Source organism: Sarcophilus harrisii, chromosome 3 (genome assembly GCF_902635505.1).
Source record: "Sarcophilus harrisii chromosome 3, mSarHar1.11, whole genome shotgun sequence".
Lineage (NCBI taxonomy): Eukaryota > Metazoa > Chordata > Mammalia > Dasyuromorphia > Dasyuridae > Sarcophilus > Sarcophilus harrisii.
The window spans coordinates 425,259,402-425,277,385 of record NC_045428.1 but is presented as its reverse complement, the minus strand read 5'-3'; the positions used below and the strand labels follow the sequence as shown (position 1 = coordinate 425,277,385).

General features: G+C 33.8%; 1 protein-coding gene across 6 annotated transcripts in view; it reads right to left on the bottom strand.

The window, feature by feature from the left end:
• NEB (nebulin) overlaps positions 1-17,984 on the bottom strand; it is a 206,663-nt gene that overhangs the window by 81,928 nt on the left and 106,751 nt on the right. For all 6 annotated transcript variants that reach the window (XM_031960690.1, XM_031960684.1, XM_031960686.1 and 3 more), the window contains exons 74-87: positions 17,307-17,510; positions 15,898-16,002; positions 14,922-15,029; positions 11,761-12,072; positions 10,812-11,015; positions 8,699-8,803; positions 8,459-8,566; positions 7,393-7,704; positions 6,882-7,085; positions 5,667-5,771; positions 4,212-4,319; positions 2,634-2,945; positions 1,735-1,938; positions 732-836 (exon numbers count right to left, since the gene is read on the bottom strand). In XM_031960690.1, the coding sequence (XP_031816550.1) occupies positions 732-836; positions 1,735-1,938; positions 2,634-2,945; positions 4,212-4,319; positions 5,667-5,771; positions 6,882-7,085; positions 7,393-7,704; positions 8,459-8,566; positions 8,699-8,803; positions 10,812-11,015; positions 11,761-12,072; positions 14,922-15,029; positions 15,898-16,002; positions 17,307-17,510 (2,496 nt within the window). The remainder of the gene's footprint in view (positions 1-731; positions 837-1,734; positions 1,939-2,633; positions 2,946-4,211; positions 4,320-5,666; positions 5,772-6,881; positions 7,086-7,392; positions 7,705-8,458; positions 8,567-8,698; positions 8,804-10,811; positions 11,016-11,760; positions 12,073-14,921; positions 15,030-15,897; positions 16,003-17,306; positions 17,511-17,984) is intronic.

Below are 17,984 nucleotides of genomic sequence, written 5' to 3'. Positions count from 1 at the left end.
TTTCATCTTAACAAATACACTAAAAAATTAACATTTTCATGTACAAATTATAACAAAAGAGATTATATGTGGTGGCTGATTTCTATTATATACAGTTTGCTTTTAGAAATTAAATTTTTATTGCTATGTTTTGTTTTTGACATGTTCTAAAATTTCTCCCACATCCTTTGCCTCTGTTATTCTAAAAAGTCACCTTTATAAAAAGAAATCTCGCTTTAACATATAATAAATTCAACATATTACTTTCAAAGCTGCTCTGATGCCTTTTTCCTCTTGATCTTCCTTCTATTTGGTGCTATTCATTAACCAAATATTTCAATGATAGAAAGAGGTTCCTTTCAAGAATCTAAATTTAAGGAAGACTAAATTAAGTGTCAAAAAAGTAAAAATAAATTAACATGAAACTTGTTCTCTCTGAAATATTTGTGATTGTTGATAATTCTGAAGTTTATAATTAAAAAAATATGTTTAAAATGCAGCATTCAGGTTCAGAGAAAATGATGGCTCATTAAAAGGCCAAGTTCTCCAAGATCTTTTTACTTCTCTGTATTTTATTCTCCAAGATCCCCATCCTATAGCACCTGCTTAGCCTTAAAAGGTAGAAATAATAAGAAAATTTCAGGTGTCAAATCCTACTGAGTATTTTTAGATAGAAAAAGACATCACAGGAGCAGATATGGCCACACATACATAACTGTAGGGAGAAGATGGCTTTCATTTTAATAACTTACATTGCTGATCTGCATGGCATTGATCTTGGACTGCAGCATCATAGGGGTGTCAGCAGGAATGTTCACATTTGCTTTTTCCTTTTCCCAAGCATCTTTGTATAATGGCTGAAAAAATGTAAATCAAAGGAATGTCATTACAAATATGTTCTAAAATATCACAAAAGAACTTGGAGGAATACTAAAAAATTATCTGTGGATATGTCCGCAAAAATCTTAAAATTATCTTAATAATTCTGTCATTTTATTGACAAATATGATACTCTTTCCTATGTGGAAAAATAATTTATAAACACATTGATTTAGGGTTGGAAGAATACATGATTTTAACTCATTTTATAGATGAGAAAACTGAAGCATAGAAGAAGTTAAACAATCTACCTGGATCCCACAGGATTTGCGTGGCAATGCTGTGTTTGAACTCAGATCCTCTGCCTACAAGACTAGCATTTTTCCTGATGTACCACATGACCCATCAGTGTTGTTAAGTAGAAAGTATGAGCTTGGGTGATTCAGTACATTTAGCCTATTCCCTATACACATTTCTATGTATCTGTGCACATAAAAATCTGAGAATGATCATACTGTCATTTTGAAATTCTCCTTTGACTATAGATAGAAATGTATAAATGCCATTTTTATGAGTCATTGTCTGACCCAAATTATTTATTGGAGCCTGCAATATATTCAACTAAGTCTGAAAATGTTCACTGCATTTGTATTTACCAAGTTTATAAACATCCTCGAGCTTTAGTTTATTAATAAATTCATTTAAAAGTGTTTACACAGTGATCAAAAATAATGGATATCCAAATTTATGTTATTCTGCAAATTACTATTGATTGTGCAAGTGTTTTAAAATACCTGTTTATTCAACTGAAAGGACTGGTAGTACAGAAAGTATGTAGAGCTCTATTTGCATTGGATTGCCTTTGAAGTGTTGCAGATGATGATGTCTGGTCAGCAGGCCTTGAGTTTAATTACTCTAATTCCCTCCCAGTCTCACCTCACTGATTTGTAGAGCATTGGTCTTTGCCAGGACAACTTCAGGGGTGTCAACAATGCTTGTGAATTTGAGAGCTTCAGGCCTTGTGCGGTACAGCCTTTCATTTATTAGCTCTTGGGCATTCTTTACTCTATTCACTTCCACAGAATCTTGCGGCAACCATCCAATACCCTTCAACCATTCCAGGTCTGATTTGTATATATTCTAAAGTAAACAGATAAAACACACAAAAGAAAGGAAAATCTGAATGTGAGATCTTCATGCCTCTGAACGACAGGAAGCCTATCATTAAATTTATTGTGTTTTATTTTCTTGTTAAGAGGCAAAGCATTGTTTGATTTGCAATCCACATTATACTTTATATGCCAAAATTTATTATGCCCCCAAGAAAAGCTACTATAACATTCACAAGGCTGAGAGTAAGAATTTAAAAGTAGAATTTATGATGAAGCAATAATAGATTACTTTTTAAAAAACAATAACAACTAGTATGGGCTTTGTTACCTATCAGAAATTTGCCTTTGGAATGGAAAATTTGAGAGATATTATTGGTTGATTTCCTGCAAAATTAGACATATTTGGTTTCTTTTTAAACTTAGATTTTCTAACATCTATAATTAATTTTGAATTAAATTCGAGACGTTTTTAGCTTTGATTCCAAAGAGAGAGATCTGCTTCTCATTCTATATAACTTCACAGATAATCCAGATATAAAATGAGAAAAGACCTTGGGGAAATTGAATAAGACTTAATTACTGAAAAGTTATAGGATAGCAAGTATTCACAAAGAAAATCTGTGGATTCCTAAAATCATATTAAAGTTGTCAAGGTCTATCTTTTCATTAGAAAACACTAACTTTGAAAATATTGCCTAAAAAATAAAATAATTTTATACATACATCACTCTGAAGTTCATAGGCTTTTTTAGCCTGGATCACATCATTCTGATCTGGGAGACATATCCACTGGTGCAGGTAATTGCGATAATCCACGTCACTGACTAGGACCTGGCATTTCTTGGCCTGAACAATTGCCATCATGTCCAATGGAGTATTGTAGTGGAGCTTGGACTTCTCATAAGCCTTCTTATATTCCCTGTCACTCTGGATCTTGGCAGCATGAATGGACCACACTAACTTGGGGTCATCCTGCAGGCTACGGAAGCCCACATGGTGGCCCAGTTGTTTCCGATAACCTTCTTTGTACTTATACTAGATTAGTGAAAAATCAGACAAAAACACATATGCAAAAATAGTTATCCCAGGATCTTTTGTTTTAAATTTTTATGTTAAAAACTTTAAATACCTTCTATGTAAACTGCTTCATTATTCACAGTAAAATTAGTTCATCTTAAGTAAATTTTGATTTCTTAAAGGATATGAGCTTAGAACAGTATAAAAAGGAGAAGAGGGACCAAGGATAGTAAATAGGAACAGGAAACATCAGCTGGGATGAAAAAGGAGAGGAAGGCAACTGAGTAATAATATAGACTTTAAGCTTATAAGAATTTCCTTTCAGTAATCAAATCTCTGGATTTCAAGAAAAGGAATGATTGGAAATGGAACAAGAGAAAGAAAACCTTTGGTTATATTGTAGAAATTAAATTGAACAAAAGAGGAAGACTAGAAACTGATAAGGGGTCTACTAAGACGCAGTCCCTACAAAGTCTTTAAGTCAAAAGTGAGAAAGAACAATCTAGGCAATGTCTCTAGAACATATTAGCATATTGTAAAGGATAACAAAAAAGGGATAGTTTAGAGAAAAGTCACAAATAGATTCCTATTTTGCATTTAAGTTTAAAAGCAAGAAAGAAAAGAAAAAACAAATTGTAGGACATGAATGATAGCTGTTTCTAGCCATCATTTTCTTTTCTTTTTTTTTTTTTTTTTGATAGTGTTAGATAACCTTCAAAACATATTTAGGATTGTTATAGCTAAACCCACCAGAAATCAAATGTTGAAGTATTGGCTATACCAAGGGTTCTTAACCTTTTTCTGTCATATCTAGTGAAACTTATGGATTCTTTCAAAATAAAAATTTTAAATGAACAAATTAATACAAATGGGATTACAAAGGAAATAAATGATATTAAAACACAGTTAATAGAGAAATGATGTGGAAAACACACTGTGACATTGTGATGTTTCTATTGACTCTTGATTGCTTCCCAAAAACTGAGAACTAACTCTTCATGATGTTTTGTTTATTTCTGTTTCAAAAACACATTTCAGGAGTTAATAAATAATCAATGTTAACCTGGTTTGCAAATTTGCTTTCAGCTATCATGAGTCTCTATTGCTTGGTCTTGGAATTTTCAGCCTATTCAAGTTTTTTAAAAAGTACAAAACAACATAAAGCTTTTAGAGAAGGAGAAAGAACAAGTTAAGGATCTTTAAACATGAGTTAATCTAATTAGAAACATTTTAATGGACTCGACTATTAGTTCAATTGAGATGGGAAAAGAATAGAAAACATACCTCACTGGCAATGTCTCTAGATGCTTTTGCATGTTTGATTTCAATGGCTTCCTTATTTATATCATAACCCTTCTGTTTGGCTTCATCCCAGTCTTGTTGATACAGTTTCTGTTAAGGAAACACAGAATTAATTTACAAGCAAATAAAGACAACTGATTATACTTGGGCCAAATAAGCAGACTCTGATTAGGGTTGACAGCTAAGCAAATTTGTACTATAGTCCATGTGCATGTATATCCATAGGACTTGTTGATTAATATATACTATGCTGAAATGTACATTTGAAAATAATTTAGATTCTAAAAAGAATACTAAGTATAAAATATATGACATGAGGCTATGATCAAGGTGCAAAAAAAGATCTTAGGTTGTTTTCTCAATTCTTCCCAGAGGAAAAAAAAAAGACTGAGAAGGAGAATTGGGGTGAGAAAATAGATTTCAAGTACTGTATTTAAAAGGATGTCTAATCAGGGAAGGATTTTGTTTTATTTTTAGCCCTAGGGGAAAAGACCAGGAATAATTAATGGAAATTACAAGTAAGCAAATATAGGCTTGAGGTCAGAAAAGACTTCTTAACAATCAGTGTTGGAATAGGCTCTCACTGGAGAGGGTGGACTCCTTCTTTTTGTAGCCTTCCTTAAATAAAAGCAGATGATTGGGTACATTATACTAGGAATTCCTTTCAGAAATTAATTGCACTAGATGGCTGCCAAAGTCCCTTCCAATTCTTCAACTCTATACTGTGATTCCTCTAATTATTTCACCTTGATGTTATAATAACTGCACTTCTTTCTCCTTCCCTCATATGACCTTTTTTTAACCAAGAATGTCTGGATTCCTAGACAAAAAAAGGAGGTTGAATGCTTCCAAAGAGTATTTGACTAGAATTATCATTTATTCTAGGCATACTGAGGTACCAGATATAACATAATTTTTCAAGATTAAAAGAGTTATATCAGAAGCAAAAACAGAAGCCTAGGATCATATTATTTACTTCAAGTATCTATTTATGTACCTAAATTGCCTTCTGCCAGAGTTTTTAAAAGGTATTTTATCCTTGACATGTAGTAGAGGTTTCATCCTTTAATAAAGGAAATCTATCTATATTAATATTTAGTCTGTACTGGGATTTCATCTTGTGAGGCAATAATTGGTGTGGAAACTCCCTTCATTAATGCTGATCATAAGCATTTGCTATTGAGTATTAGGGAGTGGCCTAGGGCCTCGAGATTCATTCTGAGCCAATATGTATTTTTAGGTAGGCTTAAATCTAGCTTTTTCTTAATCAAAGGGTGGCCTACTTTCAACTATTGTTTCTCAGTGAAGATATTACTATAGGGAAAAAATAGTTAATGTTATTAAAAAATTGTCAAAATTTCTAGTTAGCTAATTAAGTCATTTCCTACATGATCAACATGAATGAAAGAATTTACATTTCCTGTCCATGAATTTTACCTTGCTGATTTGCATGGCATTGAGTTGGGCCTGTAACATCTCTGGCGTGTCAGGAGGAATATTGACGTTTGTCTTATCTTTATTCCAGGCATCTTTATATAACCACTGAGGAAAAAGATAGAAATATTATAGAGTTGTTTTTTTTTGTATAGCATTTCCCATTTATTATCTCCTTTTGTTCCATTTCTCCCCAATTTCATGTAAAGATAGTTTTCAACATTCATTTTTGTAAGATTTTGAGTTCCAGATTTTTTCTCTCTCTCCCTCTCTTATCTCCCCCTTCCCTAAGACAATAAGCAATCTGATATAGGTTCTATAAGTTCTATCATTTTAAACATATTTCCGTATCAGTCATGTTGGGAAAGAAAAATCATAACAAAAGGGAAAAACCACAAGAAAGGAAAAGCAAACACCACCAAAAGAAAGATGAAAATGATATGCTTCAATAAACTTTCTGTCTCCATACTCCTCTCTATAGATGCAGATGGCATTTTCCAAAGGAGTTTATTTCTAAGACATGCTACTACTTTATATTTATGTAACGCTTTTGTACATATCATGTTTTTAAACATAGGGACTATATCTTTAGCTTTGCATTACTAGTGCCTGACATGTGCATTGCACAAAATGTCTGCTTCATAAATATATGCTTTATTTTAAATGTGAGGTTATTACAACTATTTGTTATATAGAAATGTTCAACATAATGTAACACACAGTAAGGACTTGATAAATGTTTGTTGATAATTTTTAAGGAAATGAAAATTTTTCATTACATTGGAAACTCTGAAATAATTTGAAATTGGAGACAGGGCAGGGGAAAGCCATGCTCCCTTGTGACTGTGCCAGAATTTCTTAAGTATGTAGCTTCAGTTTCATGATCAGAATAGAACATTTTTTGGAAAACACATCTATATAGCTCTAAGATTTGTTCTTGAGAACAACCTAGAAAAGAAGCTAATAAAAGTATAATAAAAGATAAAAAAATTATCACTATTTGACAGATCAGAAAGCTGAGGTTAACAGAGGTTAGTGACTTGCTTAAGATTATAGAACTAATAAACATCAGAAGTGGGACTTGAACCAAGACTCCATGAAAATACATTATTTCCCCCTCAAAATCAAGCTATCACTTTCATTCCTTCAAAACCCAGCCTCTTAATTCAATCTAGGTAGTATGGCCTGAAAGATAGGGTGCATCAAATTTAATCTTACCTCACTCATCTGCAGAGAATTGGCTTTAGCCAATACGACTTCAGGAGTGTCAACAATATTTGTGAATTTCAGTTCTTCTGGTCGTGTTCGATAGAGTCTCTCATTTATGAGATCTTGGGCACACTTCACTCTAGTCATCTCCACTGAATCTTGGGGCATCCAGCCAATGCCACGTAGCCATTCCAAATCAGCTTTGTATACACTCTACAAGCAGAATGTTACATTTCATATTTTATTATGAGTTTTAGACAGAACTAACAACTAACTGAAAAATAAAATTTTTAATATTACACAGTGCCCATTTGGGAAGAGTTTAAAGAATGAAAAATGCTTTTGTTGGGGGGGGAGGGGAAATGCCTCTTTCTTTGAATTAAAGCGAACTAAAGCTACTTAGCACATAGGTTTTGTGTTAAACAGAACTAGAAAATGTCAGTTTACCCCATTCCAAACCCATGTTTACCAATGTAAGTATTTATCAATCTAGATGTTGAAACTAAAAAGCATAACTTACATCACTTTGTAGTTCATAAGCTTTCCTTGCTTGGATAATATCATTTTGATCCGGCAAACATGTCCAATGGTGGAAATAGTTGCGATAATCAATATCACTGACCAGAGTCTGGCATTTTTTAGCTAGCAAGATGCCCAACATATCCACTGGACTACTGAACTTGGTCTTCCACTTCTGGAAATCCTTCTTGTACTCCCTTTCACTTTGAATCTTCCCTGCATGTATGGACCACATAATTTTGGGATCATCTTCCACGCACTGGGCTCCAACGTGGTGACCCTTCTGTTTCTCATAAGCTTCTTTGTATTTGTACTAGTAAACAACAAAAATCAGATTTTAGGCACACTACCATATAAATGACACAGTATGTATATTAGGTGGTTTTGCTTGCTTTTGTGTGTGTGTGTGTGTTACACAGTAGGATTGTCACAGGGTGGGGTATAATATATAGAGAATTAATTGTAATGCAAAAACAAAAGATAATATATTTTTAAAGCAAAAAAAAAAAAAAAAGAAAGAAAGAAAGAAAAAAAGAAACCCTTCTATAACAAGCAGGCTTTGTTAGTTCCAGACAGCAACAACAATAAAAATTAAAGCACTAGCAAGGATTTCATATTTTGATGTGTCAAAATTTTCACTTTCTTGAACAACTAAAAGCTAAATCTTAAATATCACAAAACTAAAAATAGTGGCATTTAAAATTTTTCTTATTGGTATTCTATTCTTTCAAATTCTTTTCAAAACATCTCTATCTTTGTCAAAAAAAATCTTTTTTCTTCTTTTTGTGAAAATCTATTAGTCCACAGTTCACTTATTATTTCTTTTTCCAATAAGAAGTATCAGAGGAAGACCAGAAAGCTAAGAAGCAGAGTTGGGAAGCATAGGCAGAAGGACTCCTAAAGAGGGTGCCCTCTTGGGCTGTGTGACCCTGGTCAAGTCACTTAACCCCAATTGTCTCAGCAAAAAAAAAAAAAAAAAAAAAAAGGTGGGGGAGAAGGTACCCTCCTGAACTGTGGGAACATCTGATATTCTGAGGTCTGTGAGAATTCAGTTGAAAGATACTCACGTCACTGGCAATGTCCCTTGAGGCCTTGGCACTTTTGATTGGAATGGCATCAGCTCTCAAGTCATAGTCTTTTACCTTTGATTCATCCCATCCTTGAGTATAAAGTTTCTAGGAAGAGAAACAAGATAAGAGTAAGCAGCTTAAATAGCTCAAATGTGGAAAGGAAGAAAGTTTTAAGATGAAATGTGTACTTTATATATATATGTTACTAAACAAAACCAAACCAAAAACTGGCCTTACATGGCTGACATTAGCAGAATTGCTCTTGGCCAGGAGGATTTCAGGTGTGTCTGGCATCACATGGATGGAGGTCTTGTCAGCATCCCAAGCTTCCGTGTACAGATGCTGTGGGGCCAAGAACAAACATTCATCTCAAAAACAAAGCAAAACAAAACAATTATTTATCTTTCTTAACATTTAAGAATCAGCAAAAGCATCTCAAAGCAAAAGGCTTCCTTTCACAGATTAAAAGAAGTTGGTAGATATTCCATGGGTAAGATTAAATAATATGATGGTTTCTATTTCTTTCTTCTTTTTCTTTTTCTTGTTCTTCTTTTTCTTCTTTTATTTTTTCTTCTTTTACTTTTTCTTCTTCTTTTACTTCTTTTTCTTCTTTTACTTTTTCTTCTTCTTTTACTTCTTCTTCATTTTATTTTATTTTATTTGCTGAGGTAATTGGGGTTAAGTGACTTGCTCAGGGTCACGCAGCCAGGAAGTATTAAGTGTCTAAAGCCAGATTTGACTCAGAGATGGTGCTCTATCCACTACACCACTTAGCTGCCCCCAGTTTCTATTTCATGAAGATTTCCTTGGACACAGGTGCCCACAGAGGCTTATATGGGCCAATTATCTCCTTATAAATTAGAGATCCAGTATCTTAGAGGATCCCAAGAAGCTATGATCTAATGAAGATTTTATTATGTGGCATGAAACAAGTTTCTGATCCTGAGAATCCATTTACACAGGACTCTTTCATAGTTTTCTCTAATTTGATAATGTGAAACTAAAGCATCCATTGTTTCCAAAGCAGTAAAAATATCAAGCATGAAAAATAGGGACAGGAGATATGTGGATGGTGACTTCAATTTAGTCCAGCATAATTCAACAAAAGAACTATAAAAGAGATAACTGAATATTCCAGAGAATGTGGAATAATTTATTCTGTATTACAACAAATAAAGGAGCCCTTCACCCCTCACTTCTGGGTTGAAAATGAATTTTTGATATCCACATGGTCGATTAGTTCAAGTAATACACGTGAGTTAACAATGTGAGCTGTCACTGCTGTCAAGTTCTTCTCATTTTCCTGAACCCAGGCAGGATGAAAAATTAATAGTGTCATATACTCCAACTTGGCTTGATAAAAAGATGTCATCTGGATATAGAAGACAGTTGCATGTATGTGTATATTTGTAAGATATGTATGCATATTCATTTGGTAATAGTCTCAGGTTATTGCTGAATGATCCCTAGAAAATGATACCAGGGAGATAAATTCTCCTTCTGTCCACTAACTGGTAAAGCGTCAGGGTACAGGTTTCCATGCCCTTCTAAGGAGTGGGGTTAAATAAGAAATGATAGAAAATATTGACTCTCAGAATCTGAGGGGACTTTAGAATTTTCATAGTTCAAAAAAATAATTATTATTATCATCATCATAATGATACTTTTTAGTCAACTTCCATTTTTGCAAATGAGGAAATGGACAGAAGATTATGTGACTTGGCCCAAGATAAATTAGTATATAATAATAGCTAATATTTATATATTATAATAATATATAATAATAGCTAACATTTGTAGTAGAAATGGGACCACTAAACCATCACTTCATATTGACTTAGAAAACCACATATTAATATTATCTAAGTTCTATTGTGTTTTGATTTATTTTATTATATTTTAATCTGGTTGAATCTTGGAAGAGTTGAGGAAGAGCTGTGACTTTGACTCCTTTGTACAATATCATGATGTTGTTATATGAAAAACAAAGCATGGAGTTCCATCAAGAAATGTGCTGGAGGCTCAGATAAACCAACTTTCCCAAAGCCACCTAACAGTCCTCTGCCTGAAGAATAAAAAATCAAGATACAAGAAGACAAGTAGATTGCTTTTCTGGATTGGCGGGAGACTCCTGGTTTCTCTCTTTCACTCATTTTACAGGAGGCACAGGTTGTTCACAGGGCTCAGAAAGGATTCATTGGAAACTAGAGTGGAACTTTCTATACATAAAAAGTAAATCAGGATTCTTGTTTATGCTTTAATAGGGATAATTTTGACTTTCATCTGTAAGATATTTCTGAAAGAATAAGAATTCCCTGGCAGGTGGGACAGGAGGCAGTCAGAAACTTACCTTACTCATGGTCTGAGCATTGTTCTTTGCCAGGACAATTTCTGGGGTGTCTGTGATGCAAGTGAACTTGAGCTGATCAGCAGGTGTGCGGTATAACTTGTCACTTAAGATTTCCCCTGCTCTCTTAACCTTTTCAACATCTACAGAACCAATGGGAACCCATCCAATACCTCTCATCCATTCCAGATCAGCTTTGTAAATAGCCTGAAAAAGCAATGACACTGGATCATTTCAGGAAATGATGATAATTTAACTCACACGTTAAGCATACTTATTCATATGCATTTATTCATAGATTTAATATTGCTTATTCTGGTTTAGAATATGTAAGTTTATGTAGCCTAATATCTTATATTGAGGTGATCCATAATCACCTCAATTTCTGAGTATGTTTTAGTCCAATTATACAATGCTATTTTGAAGAAAATTACTATTTATATCCTGAGGGAAAATATTTATCTTCTGATTTCATTACACATATCTCAGCATTTAAAAATAATAATCTTAAAATTACAGAATGTTTTATGTCTATAAAACATTTTATGTTTGCTATCAAATTCACATTTTGAAAAAAACCTAGAGAGTTTGGTAGGATGTGAAATACCATCCCCATTTTAAAGATGAGAAAATTAAAGTACAGAGAGACTAAATGACTTATATGAGGCTTTAGAACCAGTGACTAGTTATTCTCACAAGGGATTTGACCAAATCTTCTCATTCCAGGAGTGTTACTAAAGATGTTTGAAAAACTGAACATGGTTTTCAAAATTACCTTGTATACTTCAATGGATTAGCTTGTTCTCCGTTAAGAATCTGTCTGAATACTTTTAATTTTGAAATTAGCTAATTATATTTTATCTATACTCCATCATACGGTCAGTAATCAAAAGAAGTACACACTTTGCATGTAATTCAAATTTGAATTTTTAAAAGCATTTTGTATACTCACATCACTCTGGAGGTCATAGGCCTTGCGAGCCTGAATGACATCATTCTGGTCTGGCAGACACATCCATTCATGCAGAGGATGCTTGTAGTCTATGTCACTGACCAGAGTCTGACACTTCTTGGCCAAGACAATCCCCAGCATGTCCACTGGGCTACTGAACTTGGTTTTCCATTTCTCAAAGTCCTTCTTGTACTCCCTGTCACTCTGGATCTTGGCTGCATGTAGAGACCACATCATCTTGGGGTCATCCTTTATGTCACGGGCTCCAATATGGTGGCCCAGTTGCTTACGATAGCCTTCTTTGTACTTGTACTAGAAAAGAAAAATGGCATAATCATTTTATCTAATATTAATACTTTATATTTGTACATCACTTTACATTTTTTTGAACTGATTTCACATAGATTTGTCTTTCCTTGTCATAAAAATTCAGTGAAGTAGATAGGAAAAGTGTTACTAGTCTCATTTTAGAGATAAAGTAACTAAGCTCTAGAGAGTCAAATGACTTTGTCTAAAGTCATGCAATAAACTAAGATCTGGAGCTAAAGCCTAAGTCTTCTGGCTCCTAGTTCAGTGGTTTAAATTTGCTTTTTGGAGTTTTATGGTCTAATATTGTCCAAATTTAAAACTTCTCTTCATCTTAGACATTTTTCTCTCATGAACCTTCTATTTTCTGGTACTTACAGAAATGTAATTGCCCTAAAGATAACACTATCCTCTCCCCTAAGAAGACACTAATCCTTTCTCCTAAAATGACACCATAATCTCCCCCAAGATAACACTATAATCTAGAAGACAACACTATCCTCTCCTCCAAGATGACACTATAATCTCCCCCAAGCTGACACTATAAATCTAGAAGACAACACTATCCTCTTCCCCAAGATTACAAAAGTCACTCCAGCACTAATTGTATCTTTTCTTGGGTCCTCCTGACTTCAGGGCCAGTGCTCTATCCACTGTGCCATCTAGCTGCCCCAAGGTGTACCTTTTCTCATGGTCCCTCACCATCCTAGATCCCGAGAATGAAGAGGCACACTTTTTGTCCTTCTAAGCCTGTTTTAGATATTTCTTCTACTACCATGACTCAGAAGTCATTTCTAATCTAGGGATTTGGTCTACTCCATTAAGATATATTAACATATTTAAATTCTTGTCATAATTATTTACTAGCTCTGAGATTACTCTCCTTTCTCAAGGGATTCACAGTTTTGTTTTCTACACCAACGCCTACATTTATATTTGGGAATTTCATTAAGTATATTGATGTTTTCCTTGACTCCTCCATTTATCACCTGCCTCATTTCTTATTATTTCCAACTTTGCCACACCCAAGAATGGTTACCTCTTAATCTCACTGTCATTCACAAGTTTTCCATATCCATGATCTGGAAACTGAAATTTTGCTCTACAATATTTGACACTATTGGCCTCTCTTTCCTATTTTATATTCTCTTCTCTCTGGGTTTTCTTAACATCAATTTCTCCTTACTTTCTTGTCTTCATTCTGATTGCTCCTTTTCAGTATTTCAATATCAGACCATAAAACTCCAAAAAGAAAATTTAAACCACTGAACTAGGAGCCAGAAGACCTAGGCTTTAGTCCCAGATCTCAGGTTATTGTATGTTTTTGGGCAAAGTCACTTCAGATTTTTTTTTGTTTTTTGTTTTTTTTACTGGATCAGTATCCATTCCTCAACCCAGGGCTCCATCCTGTATCCTCTGTTCTTTTCTCTCTGCACACTCTCTAGGCAATATTGCCAATTCTCATGGATTAAATGACCATTTTTATAGATATATCAAAATCAATCAATATCAATATCAAATGACCAGATCAATATATCCAATTTTGATCTTCCCCTATGATATATATGGCTCTGAATCAGCTAAAGAGTATTGGGTATTCAAAACTGAATATCTCATAAGAATCTCAAACTCAGCATTATCCTCTATCTGAGACTCACCCCTCTTATAAATTTCCCATTCCTGTACCACTATCCTTCTAATTATTCAGGTTTGCAAACTTGGAGTCATCTTCCAGCCTTCACTCTTCATCATCACTCCCTATAGCTGTCAAGTTTTGTTAATTTAAGCTCCACAACATTTTTTTTTTAAACCTATCCCTTCTCCACGCATAGAGCTCTCTATGTTTGAGCTCTTATGACTTCTCATCTGGACTATTGCCATAGTATCTTAATTGGTATCTTGGAAAATAGCATCTCTTGTGTGCCTCTAGCAAACTTAGGGTCACAGGCCTATGTCACTCCCCAGTTCAAGAATTTTCAGTAACTCCCTATTACTTTTAGCATATAACTCAAACTCATCCATTTGGTATTTAAAACTCTAAAATCTGATCCTAGTCTATCTTCAGCCTTATTACATGTGACTCCCCTTTGTGAAGTTTACATTCTGTTCTAACTGGCTTACTTGCTAGGCTTTGTACAGGACATTGTATAGTCTCTCCATACACAGTCTATGATTTTATGCCTGGAATGCCTCACCTCTGCTGTTTAGGACACTAGACTCTTTCAAGGTGCAATCTGAATGGCAATTTTAACACAGTTTTTCATGATTTCTTCAATTTCGAGTGTCTCCCCTAACTACATTATCAACAATTTGTAATGACTCATATGTGTTCCTGTTGTATTCCTAAATTGAAATTTAAGCCCCTTAAAAACAAGGACAATTTTGTTTCTGTCTCTGTACCTCTAGATTTTGTCACAACTTGGCCCACAGTAAGACCTCAACAAATGATTGTTGAATTAAATTGACTATTTTGGGGGTTTATTTCCATGATACTAATAAAAAACATTTAGAATGAATGTATTTTAGACCATATATATATATATATATATAATACATACATATATGTGTATATGTATATATATAAACACACCCCCACACACATATATATTATATGTTTATATACATATGTATCTCTGAACACTTCCTCCTTCACTAACAGGGAAACTGACTATTAAAAATTTGCAATCATTTTCCACTAAGTCTATGAAGAGTGGATATAATGCAAATTATAGACAGTGGAAATGTAGACAGATAGAAATAGCTAAAATGCTGACCAAAAAAAAATCAGAGTTCATAAGCATTAAGCACATCTGTAGAAGAAAAATCTCCAGAGACTTCCAGAAATGTTGACTTACATCACTAGCAATATCTCGAGATGCTTTAGCTGCCTGAATTGGAATGGCATCCACCCGTAGATCATAACCTTCCTTCTTAGACTCCTCCAGGGCGAGTCGGTAAAGTTTCTATGGAGAAAAAAAGTTATTGGTAATCATTCTTTGACAAGAAACTTTGGTCTCCATTAGAAATTTTCCCCTATGAAAATTAAATGAACCTAAATAAATACACTTGATTTTCATTGAAATTACCCCAAGAAGCTAAGTTTTGGTGGAAAGAGTAAATTTTCTGAGGTCCTTAAGGAAATGTCATTCCTATACCACAAACTGGTAAACTGCTGTCAATTATCACTGAACTGTGCTCTGATACCCACATGGGCCAGGAAGTCTCTCATTTCTTTGAGGTTATTTCTCTCTAAAGGATTTATAATTCTTATCACTTCCTCCCCAGCCACTCTTCTTTTCCTGATCAACTTTTAAATCTTGTAGCATTCTAACAAGGATGAGTAAACAATAGTGGTACTACTCTTTTGTTCTATAATTGAAGGTAGAGATATAGGGATTTTTTTTTTTAAACACTGTTAACAGTAATCTCACCTAACCCTCCCCCACTGCCCTAAAAACTGGATAGCACATCATAAATAAGTCATAATATTCTATACAGCTAAGCAGCAATCATATCCTGTATATTTCTACCTTTATCCATTCTTCCTTTTTTTGTCTTTTTTAAAAAATTAAAAATTTTTCAAAAGTTTAAAAGTGAACACCAATTTAAGCAACTAAATTTAGCAACTATCCACATTTAAATGGATTAATTTCAATGAAAAATATAAGTATTTTTTACTCATTCTGAATTCTCATTTTGATTTTTTCATTCTCATTCCCTTTGCCTCTTTTACCCTCACAATTCAGTGTGCACTCAGTCCTTTGGGTTCTATCTTTTTCTCTTTATATTATTTTATAAGGGTCTTTCCCACCCATTCTTAAGGTTACTCACCGCACTGTAGTTTATTTTGTTGAGTTTGGCAAGCATGATTTCTGGTGTGTCTGGCATGACATGGATTGTTTTCTTATCATTTTCCCATGCTTCTGTATATAAACGCTATTTTTAAAAAAGGAAGAAAAAATTTATTTTCTATTTTCTTCCTATATATGTTTACCAGAATCTTCTTTTCTTCTTCTTATGGTGATAATAAAATAGGGAGAGAGAATTACCATTTTTTCTAATCATCTAATATAGCTTTTTTTCCTCTTTAAAATGTCCTTATTCTGAACTTAGAAAATAAAACAAGCATGAAATTGTGCATTTCTATTATGTATAGCTTACTTTTCTTTTGAAATAGTAAATAAATTCAACATGTAACTTTCATAACTCCCTATTTTCTGTGATTTTTGATCTTCCTTCTGTGCGTGAAAAAAAGATATTTTAATGACTCTGTTTTCCTTCCTTCCTTCCTTCCTTCCTTCCTTCCTTCCTTCCTTCCTTCCTTCCTTCCTTTCTTCCTCCCTCCCTCCCTTCCTTCTCCTGATCTATCTCCCATCCTACTCTCTAAGTTAGAAAAAAAGAAAAATTGTCCTTAAACTGTATCATCAAGCAGAATAAATTCTCACATTGACTATGTAAAAAAAAAAAAAAAACCAAACACATCAATATAAATTTTCACCCTCATAACCAGATAGCTGATTACTTCCAAGAGTGTTTTGTCTAATACTTTCTTGGTTGAAAATTCTTAAATGTTATTTGTAGTGCAGTGGGTAGAAAACTGGACTTGGATTAAAGTTCAAATTTTACTTTAGACACTAACTGTGTGATCCTAGGTAAGTCCCTTAAGCATTCTGTGCCTCTGTTTCCTCATCTGTAAAATGAGAGGATTGGATCCAACTGTTCCTAGAGTTTTTTAAAGCTTTAAATCTATGATCCTATATTTCTTCACATCTGTCAATGGGCCTATTAAAAAATACCATATTTTGTCACATTCTAAAAGTAATAAAGTTACAACATGCTACAAATATGTAGCATTTTAACATTGATTTCATTTTTCAAAATTGTCATTCGTGTCACTAAAAAACAGTATAACAAATGTCATTTTCAAAGGTGATTACTATGAATTTTATAATATACATAGTCTTAAAAATGAAATCATAGCTTTGGTGACCATATTTTTTGGATCAAAAATAAAGACGTGGTTTGACAAAGGTTAACGGGTTAACTGTTAAAATTACCCTTTATGTTCTGAAATCCATATTGTTCCAGCTAATTCAAGATATATGGTCATTATAATCATACATCATATTTTCCCATTTTGATAAATAAATAAAACAAATTTCTATAAATAGATAAATTAATTAATTCTTATATTTAGTAACCAGAAGCTCTGATCATTGGTCCAGAGATTAAGAACTCACCTTGTTCATATTTATAGCATTAGTTTTTGCTAGCACTTGTTCCAAAGAGTCTGTGACACTTGTAAATTTCAGTTTGTCTGGAGGCTGCCGGTATATATTGTCACTCAATATCTCTGTTGCTCTCTTGGCTTTAAGAACCTCTAGGGACCCTATTGGGACCCAGCCAATGCCTTTCATCCACTCAAGGTCAGACTTATATATATTCTGCAAACGAACACATATAGACAAAATTCACTAATGAACATTTAAGACTGCTATTTCCCAAATGCTTTTCACCAGAGAAAAGTGAAAGTTTCTAGCATTAAAACCCCCCACAAAAGTTTGGATTGAACATCACTATGTACATGGTCCCACACTGGTGTCATGAATCATGCCGTAGAGATAATTCTGGGGTTTTGGTGGCTAAACTAGTGGATAATAAACATAGGTAGATTTCCATCAAACTTGAAAGGCTTGCAGGGGTCCTCAAATTTTTTAAATAGGGGGCCAGTTCACTGTCCCTCAGACTGTTGGAGGGCTGGACTATAGTAAAAAGAAAAACTTTGTTTTGTGGGCTTTTAAATAAAGAAACTTCATAGCTCTGGGAGAGGGGGATAAACGTCCTCAGCTGCAGCATCTGGCCCACAGCCGTAGTTTGAGGACCCCTGGAAGGTATAAATCTGACAATGTAATAGAGTA